General features: G+C 40.8%; 1 protein-coding gene across 1 annotated transcript in view; it reads left to right on the forward strand.

Annotated features, from left to right (window-relative positions):
* Positions 1 to 15,454, forward strand: part of LCT (lactase) — a 51,461-nt gene extending 36,007 nt beyond the window's left edge. The window contains exons 12-18 of the mRNA XM_072613249.1: positions 2,188 to 2,386; positions 5,400 to 5,602; positions 7,358 to 7,467; positions 10,169 to 10,303; positions 11,738 to 11,961; positions 13,419 to 13,646; positions 14,611 to 15,454. Of these exons, the coding sequence (XP_072469350.1) occupies positions 2,188 to 2,386; positions 5,400 to 5,602; positions 7,358 to 7,467; positions 10,169 to 10,303; positions 11,738 to 11,961; positions 13,419 to 13,646; positions 14,611 to 14,822 (1,311 nt within the window). The 3' untranslated portion in view covers positions 14,823 to 15,454. The remainder of the gene's footprint in view (positions 1 to 2,187; positions 2,387 to 5,399; positions 5,603 to 7,357; positions 7,468 to 10,168; positions 10,304 to 11,737; positions 11,962 to 13,418; positions 13,647 to 14,610) is intronic.
* Positions 15,455 to 15,737: the final 283 nt, after the last annotated feature.

Consider the following 15,737-nt stretch of genomic DNA (forward strand, 5'->3'; position numbering starts at 1 on the left):
ACAGCAGACAGACAGAATGTAAGCCCGGCCCTCAGTGGGCAGGGCAGCAGGATTTACATCAAACAAAACAGAGAACAATGTAAGACTGCTTGGCGTAAAGAGTAAAAATATACGACTCTATCCAACGTCATTGATGGAGAATGTCAGAGGAGTTAGAGAAGAATATCATCCATAGCTCACATTTCTATTATGCTTTGTAGTGTGCATCAAAGGCTTTCTTTCTTCCACTGTGGAGTAAGTCATGCAAATGCTGTTATCATGAGACAGAAGTTCTCATGGTCACACAGCTAGTAAATAATTCCAGAATCAGAATGCAAACTCAGTCTCCTGAGGGCATATCTAGCACTTTCCACCAGGCTATGTGATCTTTCCATGGAAGCCACAGGACTTTAAGCTGCACCTTGAAGACTGGTTGAGATTCCTGGAATGGAGGAGGGAGTAGATTCCAATGAAAGGAATTAGCATGAACAAAGGCAAAAAGGAGAAAATAAAAACATTATCTCTAATGTTGAGATAGTGCTTTATGGTCTGCATAATGTTTTACATACCTTATGTTATTTGCAGAAGTGAAGTTACTCATTCATGTTCATAGTGGAAGGGAGCAAGAAATTTAACCCCAGCAACAGTCCTGATTCCCAGTCCAACACGCTATCAGCCGGGCTGCACTGTCAGGAGAGGTGGGGGGATTGTTATTCAGTCAATAAACATTGGTTAAGCGCCTGCTATGTGCCAGTAGTTTCTTCTCTTCCAAAAAGAAACAAGACAGTTCCTACTCTCAAGGAACTCACTTACGTTTTGCGTGACTTCACATGCATAGTGGGCATCATGTTGCTCGCCTTCTCCATGGGAGGGCAAGGGGCTGAAGGAAAGTATAGAATCTGGATCTCAATTTTTTTTTAAATGAATGTTTCAGGAGGAAAGGGGGTAAACAACATGTAAGCCATTATGTATATATGTGATATAGAAAGGATAAATTGGAAATAACCTTGGAAGGAAAGCACTCACATTAAGGGGGATTAGGAAAGATTTCTTGTAGAAGGCAAGAGTAAAGCCAAGAGGAGAGATGAGGAGGGAGAGCATTCCAGGTATGGGAGACAAGTGAGTGAAAATGTCCAGAGTCTGGAGATGGAATTGGATCATAGTAATCATACCAGCTTGATGGGAATGAGTAGCATGTGTCAGGGAACAAGGGAGAGGCTAGAGGGGAGATTCAAAGCAATCCAGCTATATGTGTTAAACTTCTGCCATGTGCAGTGCACCATGCTGGGTTGTGGAGATATGAAATTGAGAAATTACACAGTCCTTTCTCTTAGAGAGCTTATAGTCTAGTAAGGTTATGAGACAAGTACACAAGTAACTATAATAGAATCTAGAATGTAGTAACATGCTGGCTAAAGGGAATGGAGGGCATGTGCTAGATCAGGGGTGGGGAATCTGTGACCTCGAGGCCACATGTGGCCACACCTTCTAGGTCTTTGGGTGCAGCCTTTTAACTGAGTCCAGGTTTTACTGAACAAATCCTTTTATTAAGGGGATTTGTTCTGTGAGGTTTGGATTCAATCAAAGGGCCACACCTGAGAATCTAGAGGGCCACATGTGGCTTCCAGAATGCATGTTCCTCACCCTTGTACTAGAGTGTTAGAACCAGGAGACACTGAATGAAGCAAAGGCCACTGGTGGACATGTAGCCACCATAGGGGTCATCCTCATTGAGAAGAAACTTAATCACATAGAAAACTCTTGTAGATATTATTGGATGACGTCACCTAGCATTGCACACAGTTCACAGGGAAAACGTCTCTTCCTCTTTTAGACCAAGATCAATTTCACATGTTTCCAATAGACATTGTCTGAGAGAGGACAACTCAACTTCTTTTTTATTTAAGTGTTTCTTCACTATTTATTTTGAAGCATCCAAAGTACCTAGAATGCAAAATACATCACCATGAAACATAAATACAAATAAATACATTGTGAATGATTTTGATTTGAGTACCCACTTTGAATTATCCATCTTACAATTGTAAGATGAATCTAGTTTCTTCCTGAATTAAGTGACAAAGACTTTAAGACTGGAGTATGTGATGAGAGATGGCTTTCTCAAGTCTTCTATGGAAAAGTCTGAGACTGGAAGTAGGCAGTAGTCTGGATTAGTGGAATTTTCCTGATGTGACTTTTTTTTTATAGGTGACTATTTACCACTGGGATCTGCCCCAGGCACTCCAGAATGTTGGAGGCTGGGAGAATGATACCATAGTCCAGAGGTTTAAGGAGTATGCAGATGTGCTCTTCAAAAGGCTGGGAGATAAGGTGAAGTTTTGGATCACTATCAATGAGCCTTATAGCATTGCCAATGTGGGCCATGGTTATGGAGTATCTGCTCCAGGTAATGGTGCCAGATCTTACTTCTTAGCTTATTGGTTGGGAATATGTTCTTAGAACAATGAAAACCACAGAATTCAGCTCAATGGGTAGGTAGGAGTAAATCGGCTAGACTGAGGGAGGTCTAAGACATTTCTGGGTCACAGAAGGAAAACATGGCCCAGATCTGATATCTGATCTCCTCCTCTTCAAGGAGTGCCTGAAAAGAGATGTTGATTTTTTTCCCCTCTGTAAAAGCAAGTACCTTGACACATCCAAGATGGCCTGCTAGCACAGGTTCTTAGATTTGTTTTTCTAAAAGGAAAGGCAAGTTTTGAGGGGCCAACAATCATTTTAATTATGCACTTGTATCATTCACTTAGTTCAGGGGAAAAAGTCAGCACCCTGAACTTCAGAGAAAATACAGAGAAATCAAAATCAACAGAGAGGGCTTCCAACTGCCTGATAGTAAGCAATACATACATCACAAATAAACAGATAGATAACTATCTAACCATACATACATAGTTACCAGAGAGAGAAGCACCAAGATCTGGGTTTTCAAAGGTTGGGGGGAGCTCCACAGCTGCCCAGAGTCTCCTCTGGTCAAACAAATACTTTCAAAGAGAAAACCCCAAAGTAAAACCTCACCTCAGAGTATTTATACATTTTTCAGACCCAGAGGGCATCACGCCTTTGAGAACCAGTGCCTCATTAACAAAAGATGTGAACCTTCCTACAAATCTTCCCCGATCAAACTCCCCTTAATGGGCAGGCCCATTAATGGATGGGGAAAATCTTTAATCTCATTAGCATTACACCCTCCTGAAGTATAGTATGTTGGAACTGTAAGAGACCTGAGGAATCATCTTCAGTCTTCTCATTTTACATGTGAGGAGACTGAGGTTCAGACAGGTTAAGTGATTTGTCCAAAGTAATGTGGCTAATCATAGCACCAGACCTTGAATCCAGGTCTCCAGGTGTTATTTCCACTACGCTGCTGACTCTAAACCTAAAATACATGGAACTCACCCTTCTCTTGTCATTTTCCAAATGCTAGGTGTCAGTATGTTAATATTAATTATTGTTATAATAAAATGGACTAACAGTCAAAACTAGAAATTCATTTTTGGAAATGATCAATATGAGAATACTTTTTGCTCCCCTTCCCTTCCCTTTCCTTTCCTTTCTTTTCCTATAAGAAGGGGAAAAAAAATGAATGTTTGATAGTTGGAAAAAAAATGTATTTTTTAATAAAAATATGTTACTTTTGAGTATGAATTGTTTAATTCATGGTATTTGTATCCCCAGCACCTGGCACATAGTAGATGCTTACTTACTTACAATAAATAATTGTTGGTTGATTGTAAAAATAAAGCAAAAATTTAACATAATCCATGACATATAAACCTTTCATAAATTTGCATGTCTTACTTAGGCCATTCTAAATTACAAAAATGAGCACTGTTTTGCCCCCCATTCAGGGTCATATGCTAATAAACATTGAAAGAGTTTTAGATAATGACAATGAGGCTGCTCTGCTGGTCCACAGAATAGGCACTGTGGAGTTATACGCAGCTCCCTAGAGTGGGAAGGGGAAATTATCAAGATTTCTCTCCTGTGACTCTCCCTGGAGAACAATTTCCTCATCTCTCATTTTATGTCACCTACAGCAATCTTTTGATGATTGATTTGCGTTCTCAGACACCATATAGGATTATAGGGAAGGGGATGCTTCATGTAGGGGACCAGTTTTTATTTGCCAATGAAGTATTTCTATCATTCTACTTTTTTTGCCTGATATTTTAGTTCTTCATTCATCCATTCCTTCAACATATAGGCAGGCAGGTGGCACAGTGGTTAGAGTGCTAGACTTGGAGTCAGAAAGATCTGAGTTCAAATCAAGCCTCAGACACTTACATTTACTCTGTGATCCTGAGAAAATCACTTAACCTTTATCTGTCTCAGTATCATAATCTGTAAAATGAGTTTTTCAGGGTTACAAACCTCGTAGGGTTGTTTTGAGGAAAAATGAGACAATATGTATAAAGTGTTTTACAAACCGTCAATCATTATATGAGTTATTATCACTGTCGTTATTAACATGGACCTACTGAGTGTCAGTTCTATGCAGAGCACCTGGCCTGGTGGTGGGGAGGATACGAAGAATTAAGAATGATATGGTTGGAGAGATCAGACATAAACACGTAAAAATCTAAATGACAGTGCAAGGTAGTCCCCGATACATGACACCAATAATGACTCTAGAAGAGAGAGGGGTCACACAATCTGGAGTAGTTCAAGGAGACCTCTGTGGGGCAAGGGAGATTTAAGCTGGGTCTTTGAGGATGGGAATAGGATTTGGAGAGCTACATCTCAGGTGCATGCCAAGAGTGATGGTGGTGTTTGTACGTGAGAAAAGTGAAGTGTCCTCTGTCCGGAGTGGAGACTTTCCACTGGGGAAGAGTAGAAGACAAGGCTTGAAAAGATAAGCCAGAGCCAGATGGTGGTGGGTTGGATCAGGCCTCGGCAGCCAAAGAGGCATTGATCAATTCTAGTACAGCTGGCAGCCAGAGAGGTGGGCAGCATGAGGAATAGCACTGGTTGACATGGTAAAGGACAGGAACGTCCTTCCTCCCTGGGTTACCCATTCCAGAATTGAGTAATCACTTTTGTCGTGGTTTTGTCAGTCCTTTCATTAGCAATATAGTAGATAACGTGATGGACTTGGAGTGGGTAAGACCTGAGTTCAAATCCTGACACACACTTATTGTGTGACCCTGGACAAGGCACTTAATCACTTTGCTCAGCCTCAGTTTCCTTATCTTAAAAATGGAGACAGTAACAGCACCTGCCCTCCAGGGTTGTCGTAGATGAACTTCTCTAAAACACTACGTACATACTACCTACTTTTTGAGTTGATTGGCACCATTTGTCTTTGTTTGGCTTTAGTAGTCACCAAATCAGGCAGCTGGTGGAAATCCAGATGTCCTCTCTACTGTTCTGAATCCTCAGTTCGTTTGCCTTGTGTTTTGTAGGCATTTCCTTCAGACCAGGCACCGCTCCCTATATTGTTGGCCATAACTTAATAAAAGCTCATGCTGAAGCCTGGCACCTCTATAATGATGTCTACCGAGCCAAGCAAGGGGGGCTGATTTCTATCACCATCAACAGTGACTGGGCAGAGCCCAGAGACCCTTCCAAACAAGAAGACGTGGAAGCTGCTAGAAGATATGTTGAGGTCTGTTTGGTTATTATTATTCCCTCTCTTTGTCTGTCCTTCCTCTCAAGTCTTTTCATTAGCCCTTCTTTCATCAATGGCATGGTGCAGAGGGTACTGGCCGTGGAGTTAGGAAGACCTGAGTTCAAATCCTCTCTTATCAAGGTCTCATAGAGAGATAACTGGATTGTGAATGAGAAGAGCCAAGTTCTTAGCTATGGCTCTGCTTTTATTAGCTGAATCATCTTGAACAAGTCACTTAATGCCTCTGTGTCTTGGTTTTCTAATTGATAAAATTAGAGATCCATTAATACAAAAGTTCTTTGGGGTTTTGTTGTTGTTGTTGATATTATAATATATATATAATATTTATGTATAACATAGCACATTATATAATATATATAATAATATAATATTACAAGAAAACAAAGTTATTATTAAACAAGTGGTTTGGCACATAATAGATTTGTTGTAAAGCAAATGCTGTTTCTCATTGATTCCTGTTATAAAATTAGAGATGAGGTCACATAGAAAACATTACCAATAGATTGATTTGAAAACTTTTCATGAAGGTTCCAGATTTTTGATAGGTCCATAGCATAATCTGTTTGTAAGCTTGAGGATGCTTTTGCAAAACTTTCCTCACCAGTATCAACAGAATACAAGATGTTTTTTCCTTGGGACAACTCTTACACTTGGAGTTCTGATTCTTAGCTCCTGAGACCCTCTAGTCTAAATGTTGTATCATGTTTAATAAAATTGGGTTACAGTATTACACTTGGCCAGTAGGTGCCACCATGTTGTGTTATACATTGTAAGACAATACTCATTACTTGGGTTTGAGGCCTTCATTTCCATCAGTATGAGACAAAGAAGAAATGTATTCTTATTCTCTGTCTCTTATCCTATGTGCAGCTTTATTTGCCCAGGTGACTAGGAAACTTTCCTAGAAAAATCAGCAAATTGAGAAAACAAAACCAAAAACTCGATTGACCAATTTAACCCCTTTTCAGTCTTGAGTTGAATGACTAGAAGCTATATGAAGATGGACAGTCCCTTGGTGTTGGCCTATAAAGGATCGACTATTTTGGTCACTAAGATTTCTGCTACAACCTCTCATGGGAGATGGGGGGCAAGAGGAATGCTCATCCCATTACAGGATCAGGAGGACAGGACAATGGTCTCTATTCCCCTACTTTTGGGGTTCCCTCACATCCTACTATTTTGGTCATGAATCGCAGTCCTGATGTCCCGTAGCCTCCTTTCTTAAGTCTTTTCCATATCTGTTCTCTAAAGTTTCCTCTCTCTACCCTTTCTTGCGAGTCAATCAGAAACAGACAGCAAAAGAGCCACTTACATCTTTAGCAAAGTGTGGAGGGGTGCACAGAGATTTGGGATCTTGGACTTGACTGCTCAAAGCCAGGGGTTAGCAGTTTTCCACACTGAGAAAGTATTAGTTCTCAGCCAAGCTTTCAAGCTTTAATATCCTCATCTGTAAAAACAAAAAGGTTAAAGTTAGGTGATCTCTAAGAGACCTTTCTAGCTCTAAACAGCATGATCCTAAATGATTTACCATTGGGTTAGCTGTCTTCCCTTGGTGCCAGCAAACGCTGGTAAACTAGGACACTCTCTAAAGGTGGGACTAGACTTCCATCACCAAAGGCTTCCTGGAATTGCTGAGTTTGGAGCCGTACTTTGAAGGTGGGGAGGTGGGTTGTGCTTCCTGGGCAGCATCTCATCTTAAGTTTCAGGTTTGTCTTTCACTTCTCTAATTAGTTTATGGGAGGCTGGTTTGCACACCCTATTTTCAAAAATGGAGACTACAGTGAAATCATGAAGACTCGGGTGAGGGAAAGGAGCGCAGCAGCAGGACTCAACAAATCTAGGTAAGAGCTTTCTACTCGCAGGTGGTCTAATAGACATCAGGGGAAGGTATCATGCAAAAATCCTGTGTCTTCTGAGTAGGATAGAAATAGGAATAGTCTAGATACCTACCTAGAGTCGTAATGAGAAATCCTAACTCCCAGGAAAAGCACCACAAAACATGTCCATGATAAGCAGCAGAAAAGGCGTTCCCAAATCAGCTTGTAAAGACAAATTCAATTGAGAAGAGACTTCAAAGAGGGGCCTTGGTCATCAGGGCACACAGGCCCATGGAAGGAGGAGCTTGGGACACCCTGTTGTGGGGAAGCAAAGATCATAGGATAGTAGTGCTTAGGGAGGGAACAGGATAGGTCCAGGTTTTACCTTACCTGATAGACTGTGGGAGGAGGAAGCTAGGCCATCTGAGAGCTTCCTATTTTCATTAATTATTCCTGCTAAGTGCTAAGCTCAATTATTTCTTCCTTGTTGGAAGAATATGTGCTATAAATGTAAGGGGCAAAGTCCCAGGAAGCCAGCCTTAGTTCTGGCTCTGTACTCATTCTGAGTACTTGTCTCTGTCAAGGAGGACAAGTGTCCAGACTCAGCCTGTTCCATCGAGGTGATGAGTTGGAATAAGTGAGTTTATGTAATGAAGTGCCATTCTTCCTGTATAGACCTGGCACCATAAGGACATGGGTGGGCTTTAAGATTAATTTCCCAGAGAATCTGCTAGAGTCAGGGCATGATCTGCAGTAAGGAGACAGAGAGAAGGTAGTTGCGGGTGGAGGATAGGGTGGGAGAAGGCTTGAATTGATGATACTGCTAGTCTCAGGTCTCTGACTAACAGAGCCCACAAGTTGATGGTGATAAAGAGTTCAGATAGAATTGACCATAGACTACTTGAGATTTCAGTGTAAAGATCAAGTCAGTACCAGGAAGTGCCCATCTTTATTTGCCTCCACTGGGAAAATCCTCCATGCCCAAAGCCATCTATAAAAGCTCCATCTGCATTTGAGTTTTTCAGTGGGAAAATAAGAATTTCTATCAATCCAAACACTCCCTAGTCTTGAGTGAACTCCTCCTTTATGCTTAACCATTTGATGGTTAAGGAATATGATTGAATATATGAATATGAATATGGTTTGACAAATATGAGAGAATCATAAAACAGCCTCTACCCTCAGGGAGTTTAGAGAGTCTAGTTTGGGATAGAAAAGGAAGCGACTAGAGCACGTTAAACTCTTAGGTACCTCTAAATACAACCATTATTCAGAAGAGTGAGAGGTCCTTGTAGGCTGGAGCAGTCAGAGCATGCTTCAGGGAGGAGACAGGGACTTGATGAATGAATGGGATGTGGAAATAGAGCTGGCATTGTAGGAAGGGAGACCAGCATGAGCAAAGATGTGAAAGCTAAAGTGGGCATGATATTTTCAGAGATCACAAGCATAAAATATTAGAATTGAAAGGGATATTAAAAATTATGTAATCCAAACCCTTATTTTATAGGTAGAGAAACTGAGACCTAGAGAATTGAGAGATTTGCCCAGGGTTGGTGAGAAGATCAGTTGAATGAAGGAGAGGTTGCATACTGAGTGCTAGGGAGAAGACTAGATAGATAGCAGGTGCTAGATTGGGAGGGCCCTGAAAGTCACCAGAAGAGTTTGCATTGGGTGTAATGGGCAAGAGAAAGATAATTGTCACTTCTTGAGACAGAGAGGGGTTGTGATGAGCATGAGTTTTAAACATTTTCTACCAACTTTTTAGAAATGCCAGTAGAATTCTCCCTCATTTTGTGACAGTGGGAAGTAGGTAGACAGGTGTTCAAGAGAGGGGGCATTTCCAGTAGATTTTGATTCACCCAACTAAAGGTCACAGAAAAGGATGGAGAAGGAGAACTGAGGCAGGCCTAGGAGCAAAGCATGGGATCCCCAACCCACCTACCTCCTCAGTATTTCCATGGGTGAAATCAACATAGAAAAGACAGACTGTGGTGATCAAAAAGATACTCATGAAAAAACCCACAGCAATTAGGGATAATTATATGTGAGCATTACCTAAAAACACAGAGTGCTGTGTGTTAGAGAAAGGAAAGAAGGAAGGAAGGAAGGAAGGAAGGAAGGAAGGAAGGAAGGAAGGAAGGAAGGAAGGAAGGAAGGAAGGAAGGAAGGAAGAAAAACCTCAGAGATGTATATGAAAAAAATCTAGTTCTCAAAAAGCCTATTCCTTTTAAATTCTCTCTTCTAAAAATGAGAATTAGACAGAAAGAAATACCCAAAGGAACAGGGAATTAGATACATAGATGCTAAAATATGGAAAAAACAAAAGATACAGGAGACTTATAAATATGATAAAAATGTGTATCAGGCATTTGTGACATGGGATATTTTTGAAATTCAGTCAGTTACAGGATATAGAATTAGAACGGGTGGTGCTCTAAATTTGGCTGCAACCTGTAGGGCAAACACTTTGACGTGAGTATTAGAGGATTAAAAGATTAACCTGGGATCTCCAGTGGAGGGGCCTTGCTTTGGTGATAATGAGAAGGATGGCACACCCCATTCCAACCCAGCCACCTAAGCCCCTCTCTTCTGTTCACCAGGACTATTGTTTCTATCAGGCAAGTCCATGGTAGGTCATCGAAGGTCTAATCAAGAAGAGAAATGAGACATGCCCATGAGCTCCTTGAGAAGATCCCTTCTCACTGTCTTTGACTTTTAACTTTAGGCTCCCAGAGTTTACTGAAGATGAAAAAAGGAGAATTAACGGCACATTTGATTATTTTGGCTTCAATCATTATACCACTGTTTTGGTTTATAACCTGAATTATCCAAACTTCCTCTCATCCTATGATGCAGACAGGTAAGTCTGCTGTCCTCTCTGAATACAAAGAAAAATGCAATTGAGAAGTTGACTTCTTAGGCTTCAGTACCAGTTCTGCTCCTTGATGCCTATGTCACCTTGGACTAACCTGAATGGGATTCAGATCTCTCATCTATAAAATGAGGGAGCTGGATTACAGCAGGTAGGTAGAGCAGTGGATAGAGCTCTGGGTCTGTGGTCAGGAAGACCTGAATTCGAATCCAGTCTCAGATATTTCCTGAAGATGCGACCCTAGGCAAGTCATTTAATCTGTTTGCTTCAGGTTCCTCATCTATAAAATGGAGATAATAATACTACCTACCTCTCAGTATTGTTGTGAAGATCAATGAGATAATAACTGTAAAATGCTTAGCATAGTGCTTGGCACATATTGGCTGTCATGTTCTGGATGAGGACTAATGACATCATGAGGGTGATGCCTTGTCTTGTTCCTGAATTGGATATGAGTGCAGTGGAGCTGTGATAAGTTGTCAGCCTCACTTTCTCCTCCAGAGTCATCAAACTCCAATGGCAGGACAAAGGTCAAGATGATGGGCAACGGCTCCTATACATGACTATGAAGCTGGAGACTCAGAGGTTAGGTAATAGTCAAGATCACACAGCTAGCTGATGGCAGAGCCAGGACCGACAGTGAAGAGAACTAGTAGCTGACTGGACCCTATAGGAGTTCAGTCAAATGTCTACACAAATCCAGGCAATTTTCCCATGATAAATAATTAACATTTTATGTGAAAGGCCAGATAGTCAATCAATCAACTGCCATTAAGTCTATATCAAGTGCTCATTCCATGACAGGCACTGTGCTATGTGCTATGTGGGGATACAAAGAAGCCCTCAAACAGCTCGCCTTCTAGGGAGGGAGGGGAGATACATGTCAATACTGTGTACATACAAGATGTACAGTGTAAATGGAATGTAATTCCAGAGGGAATACACTGGAGGGGAGATGTAGGGTCTGAGATGTGTCTGGAGAAAGCCAAGAGGCAGAGATGAGAAGGGAGAGCATTCCAGGCATGAGAGAAAGCCACACGTATGAAGAAAAATGCTATTTACATCCAGAGAAAAAGCTAAAAGATAGAAGTGTGCATAGAATAATTTTGCACGCACACACACACATTTGTATCTAATGGTAGCCATCTCTAGAGTGGGGAGGGAGGAAAGAAAAAAATAATGTGATAACTTTATTATTATATTTACAGTAGCAAGTTGTACATAATAGATTTGCAGTTCCATGTGAAATCATCTTTTTGTATTATACTGTTATGGAAATTCTTGTTTTATTGAATTAAAAATAAAATAAAAATAGATATTAAAAATGCACACAGTCTTAAGATGGGTAGGGGATATAGCTAGGGATTTGGCCACATGAGATCTAAGCTATTGTCTCTCACTAAGTCTAATGCTTGTCTCAAGGGGTGCGGCTTCCGTAACAGATCGTTCTTGGCCAAGTTCCGGCTCTTTCTGGTTGAAGATTACTCCATTTGGCTTTAGAAGGATCTTGAACTGGATAAAGGAACAGTACAACAACCCTCCAATTTATATTACAGAGAATGGGGTTTCTGAGCGACAAACCTCAGACCTCAATGACACCGTAAGAATCTATTACTTGCGGACTTACATCAATGAAGTTCTCAAAGGTACTTGAGCATGTCGCCAGCTTGTGACCGTCATGGATAAAAGTCAGTGACCATTAAAACTTAGGGCAGGTTTGTAAGACAGTGGGTTCACTGGTAAACCACTCATTTCATGGAGGACAGATGCCCCCTCTTAGCTCTGAGTTCTCTCCCTCTAGGCTTAAACCTCTTGGACAAGAGCCTGCAGTGTTACTTCAGTTTTTCAGCTGTATCTTTTTGTGTTATTAACCTTTGAATCATGATAATGGCTAGAAACTTTGGTTTCTACCATAAATTATTCTTTGCTGAGAGGGCTCACTGGTATTACCAGAAAAATGATCTATTCTTTTCATTTATTAACCTGTGGCCAGTAGGACTAGAGCCAGTAGCCCAAAGTCAGACCTAGGGCTAGTAAAGCCACTTGGCCACTTCAAAGCAATCTTTACATGTAGGAAGAAAAGAGTGATCGCTATTCAACTGTGGAATAAGAATGTTTAAGTGGTCTTGTCAATCTTAATAACAACTGTGGCATTACATGAAAGTTCGATTTCGTTCCCCTTTTATGATTAGCTTATTTTGGAGTGGGAAGAAAAAGGCCAGAAAAGCATTTGTTGAATTCAAAATAACATGTATAATATGTCTTACTTTTTTTGGTGCCCTGCTTTGTTCCCATAATTCTTACACTTCAGGCCCTAAAAGGCTGCAAATGGTCAAGGCCTTTCCAGACCTTTAGGTTTGTAAGACCAGTTCCAGTGGACAGTCATGTACCACAGCAAGCAGCTTACACACTGTCCATTTGACTGTACAGCCTGGAGTTAAAGTCAAACCCAGACTGAGGGGAGTTTAGATCTTGGCTCTGCTGAGTTAACATGCAGAGAAAAAGGGTGTTAGAACCTTTGCTCACCAAAACTATTGTGCTTTGAGAAGAGAATTTTATTTACGTACTGAGTTGTCAAAGAAAGTGTCCAAGACCTTATTGTTGAAACTTCTAGAAAAACTTTTATACACAAATCAAACTCTTGCTAACTGAATGGGAAAATGAATTTTCATTTATGTCCTGTTAATGTGTACAAAGAGAATTAGATGGTAAAAGACCACACACTGACATAAGCAGCCCTGAGAGATTAGAGGAGATGCCTAATCAAAGCAAAGTAGAAAGCCAAGTCAGTTCTAGACAGCAAAGTGGGAGAATCCTCTTATCACTCGTTTCTTCCAGCTCAGTCTATAATCCTGTATCTAGGTAGGACAGGATAGCCCACCTCCCTGTTCTGCAAGCCTCTTTTGTAAAATGACCACAAGACAAACAAAATAGGGTGGGGGCATGAGGATAATTAAGAGCAGAAGGGATTTTGGGAAGAATTTCCAGAATATAAAGTCTTCACTGGGAGGAAGGGGGAGAGGCGTATTAAGGTTGTGTACACATGTACACATTGTACATAGCCTTCAGGAAACCTCATGCCTGCCCTTCTCTGTTCATACAGCTATCCAGGATAATGTGGATGTTCGTGGCTATACTGTTTGGTCTTTGATGGACAATCTCGAATGGGCCACTGGCTTTGCAGAGAGATTTGGTGTGCATTTCACAAACTACACCGACCCCTCTATCCCAAGGATCCCCAAGGAATCTGCCAAGTTTTATGCCTCTGTAATCAGGTGCAATGGCTTCCCAGACCCAGCCAATGGGCCACACCCCTGCCTCCAGTCAGAAGGTGAGACATGGCAGGAGGAGCTTCCTAGAACCAAAAAGAGGCTGGCTGAAAAGGGAAGATGTGCTCTCTCCCTCTGTCTCCTAAAGCCCCATGTGACACATGTTCCAGGGGATTCTTGTTACAGAACTCATGGCGTGCTGAGTTTTCTAAATTGAAGGTAATCCAAGAAAGCTAGTGGAGCCTAATGGAAAGAAGCCTGGACTTCGGGCCAGACAACCTGGTTTCAAACACTTCCTTGCTGTGTGACCCTGGTCAAGTCACAACCGTTCTCGATTTCCTCATCTGTGAAATGGGGAAAATAATAGTACCTAACAGTGTGGTCATGAGTGCCAAATGACTTATGTAAAGTGCTTTGTAAACCTTACAGTGCTATATAAATGCTAGCTATTATTAATATTACCAGTCCTGGCATACCACTCTCTTTTTAGATAATTTGGGGTTGTTATTCAATCTTTCTGGGCCTGTTTCCTCACCTATTAAATTGGGATAATATATCCCCTATTGTTAATATTACCTATACTGTAATGGTGATGATCAGTTAACAAATGTGAAAATATTTTTAAAATAGAAATCACCGTCGCTAGAGATTATTATTTATTCCGTTCTTGCTACAGACCACCTCTCTGAATGACTTTCAAGGATCAACAGTCACAATAGTTCATATCCATACACTTCAAAAAATTTGCTAAGTGCTTCACATATATAATCTCACTTGATCTCATAAGCCTTGATGTATTTGTTCAAAGTAATTCCTGGAATACACTTCAAATAATACCAATGACTCACTGATATGCATTTAAATTAGTATAACCCAGGAAAGTGGAGCATGTAGTTTTTACTGATAAACAAACTTTCTCACTGTAAAGATAAGGCTACCTTTTGTGACCTATGGAGTCTACATCTGAAATAAGTAGAATAGCTGAAACTTGGAGAATAAATCATCTCGCATGTGCTTCTCTCCTAGATGCTGTTCCCACCGCTGAATCTGTGACAGACAAGCAAGTTCGGTTCTTGGGGCTGATGCTGGATGCCACCAATGCAGAAACAGCCTTATACGTACTCTTCTCTCTCGTGATTATTGGTGTCTGTGGACTGGCATTGGCATTATATAAATATTGCAAGGTGTCCAAAAAACGTCCAGCAAGTACTAGCCAACAGAAAATCAGTCAATTTTAATATTTGCCAAATGCTCTGTAAGGTAGAGAAGCTAAAGTACTGCTGAGTTCTTTGCATAACATTGCCTTATTTACCTCCCTGCTTTTATATTGAATTGCCCGTATAATTTTGAGAAAACACAACATAATAAAAGATCAGAGAGGGCTTACCAGTAGCGAGTTTACCTGGGACATCGGAGACACTGCCCCTAATTTTCTCCAACTGCCTGATAATCTACCATTAAGATATTTTTGTTTTTGTTATGACCTTTCAGTCTTCTATTAAAATGCAGACAGTTATGGCAGTATCGTACCCTAAGATTTTATTCACCAATTATTTTTGAGAGGCTTCCAATTTTTTCAGACATTTGGGGCAGGAGAGAGGGGAGGGCCACAAAAACAAACCAACCTCTCAATCTGGCCTGTGCTCCACCTAAGAAAAGGTGCTCTTCCTTACCATTTATTTTTAAAAGTGCAGGCATGGGCAAAAGCCACCATTGTACATAACTAAACTTGAAGAGCAAACAAAACACAAACCTGGGTGGCTTGAATTAGCTTGGGGTTGTCTGACTGGATCTTTTTGCCCCTAATAGTTTAAAAATCTCCCCATCCCTACTTTCTGGTAAAAAATAAAAAAATTACTTATGAATGAGACACCATGTTCCCCTTGTCAATCAACAAACATTGGGTACTTCTATGCTGTGCACTGTACATAAACACAAAAGAGAGGAGTCCTTTCCCATTTGAAGCTTACATACACCTACTGCTTTCTGAAATAACAACAATATTTCTACACATACCCACAAATCACTGGTTCAGGAAAGGTTTGGGTCTCTGCCTGACTCACCTGAGATGTGTCAGGGGACCAAGGGCTTTCTTGCTTGCTGAAGCTTCAAAGAAATACATATCATGTGGCAAGTAGATACTCTTTAATGCA

Source organism: Notamacropus eugenii, chromosome 5, assembly GCF_028372415.1.
Source record: "Notamacropus eugenii isolate mMacEug1 chromosome 5, mMacEug1.pri_v2, whole genome shotgun sequence".
NCBI classification, from domain to species: domain Eukaryota; kingdom Metazoa; phylum Chordata; class Mammalia; order Diprotodontia; family Macropodidae; genus Notamacropus; species Notamacropus eugenii.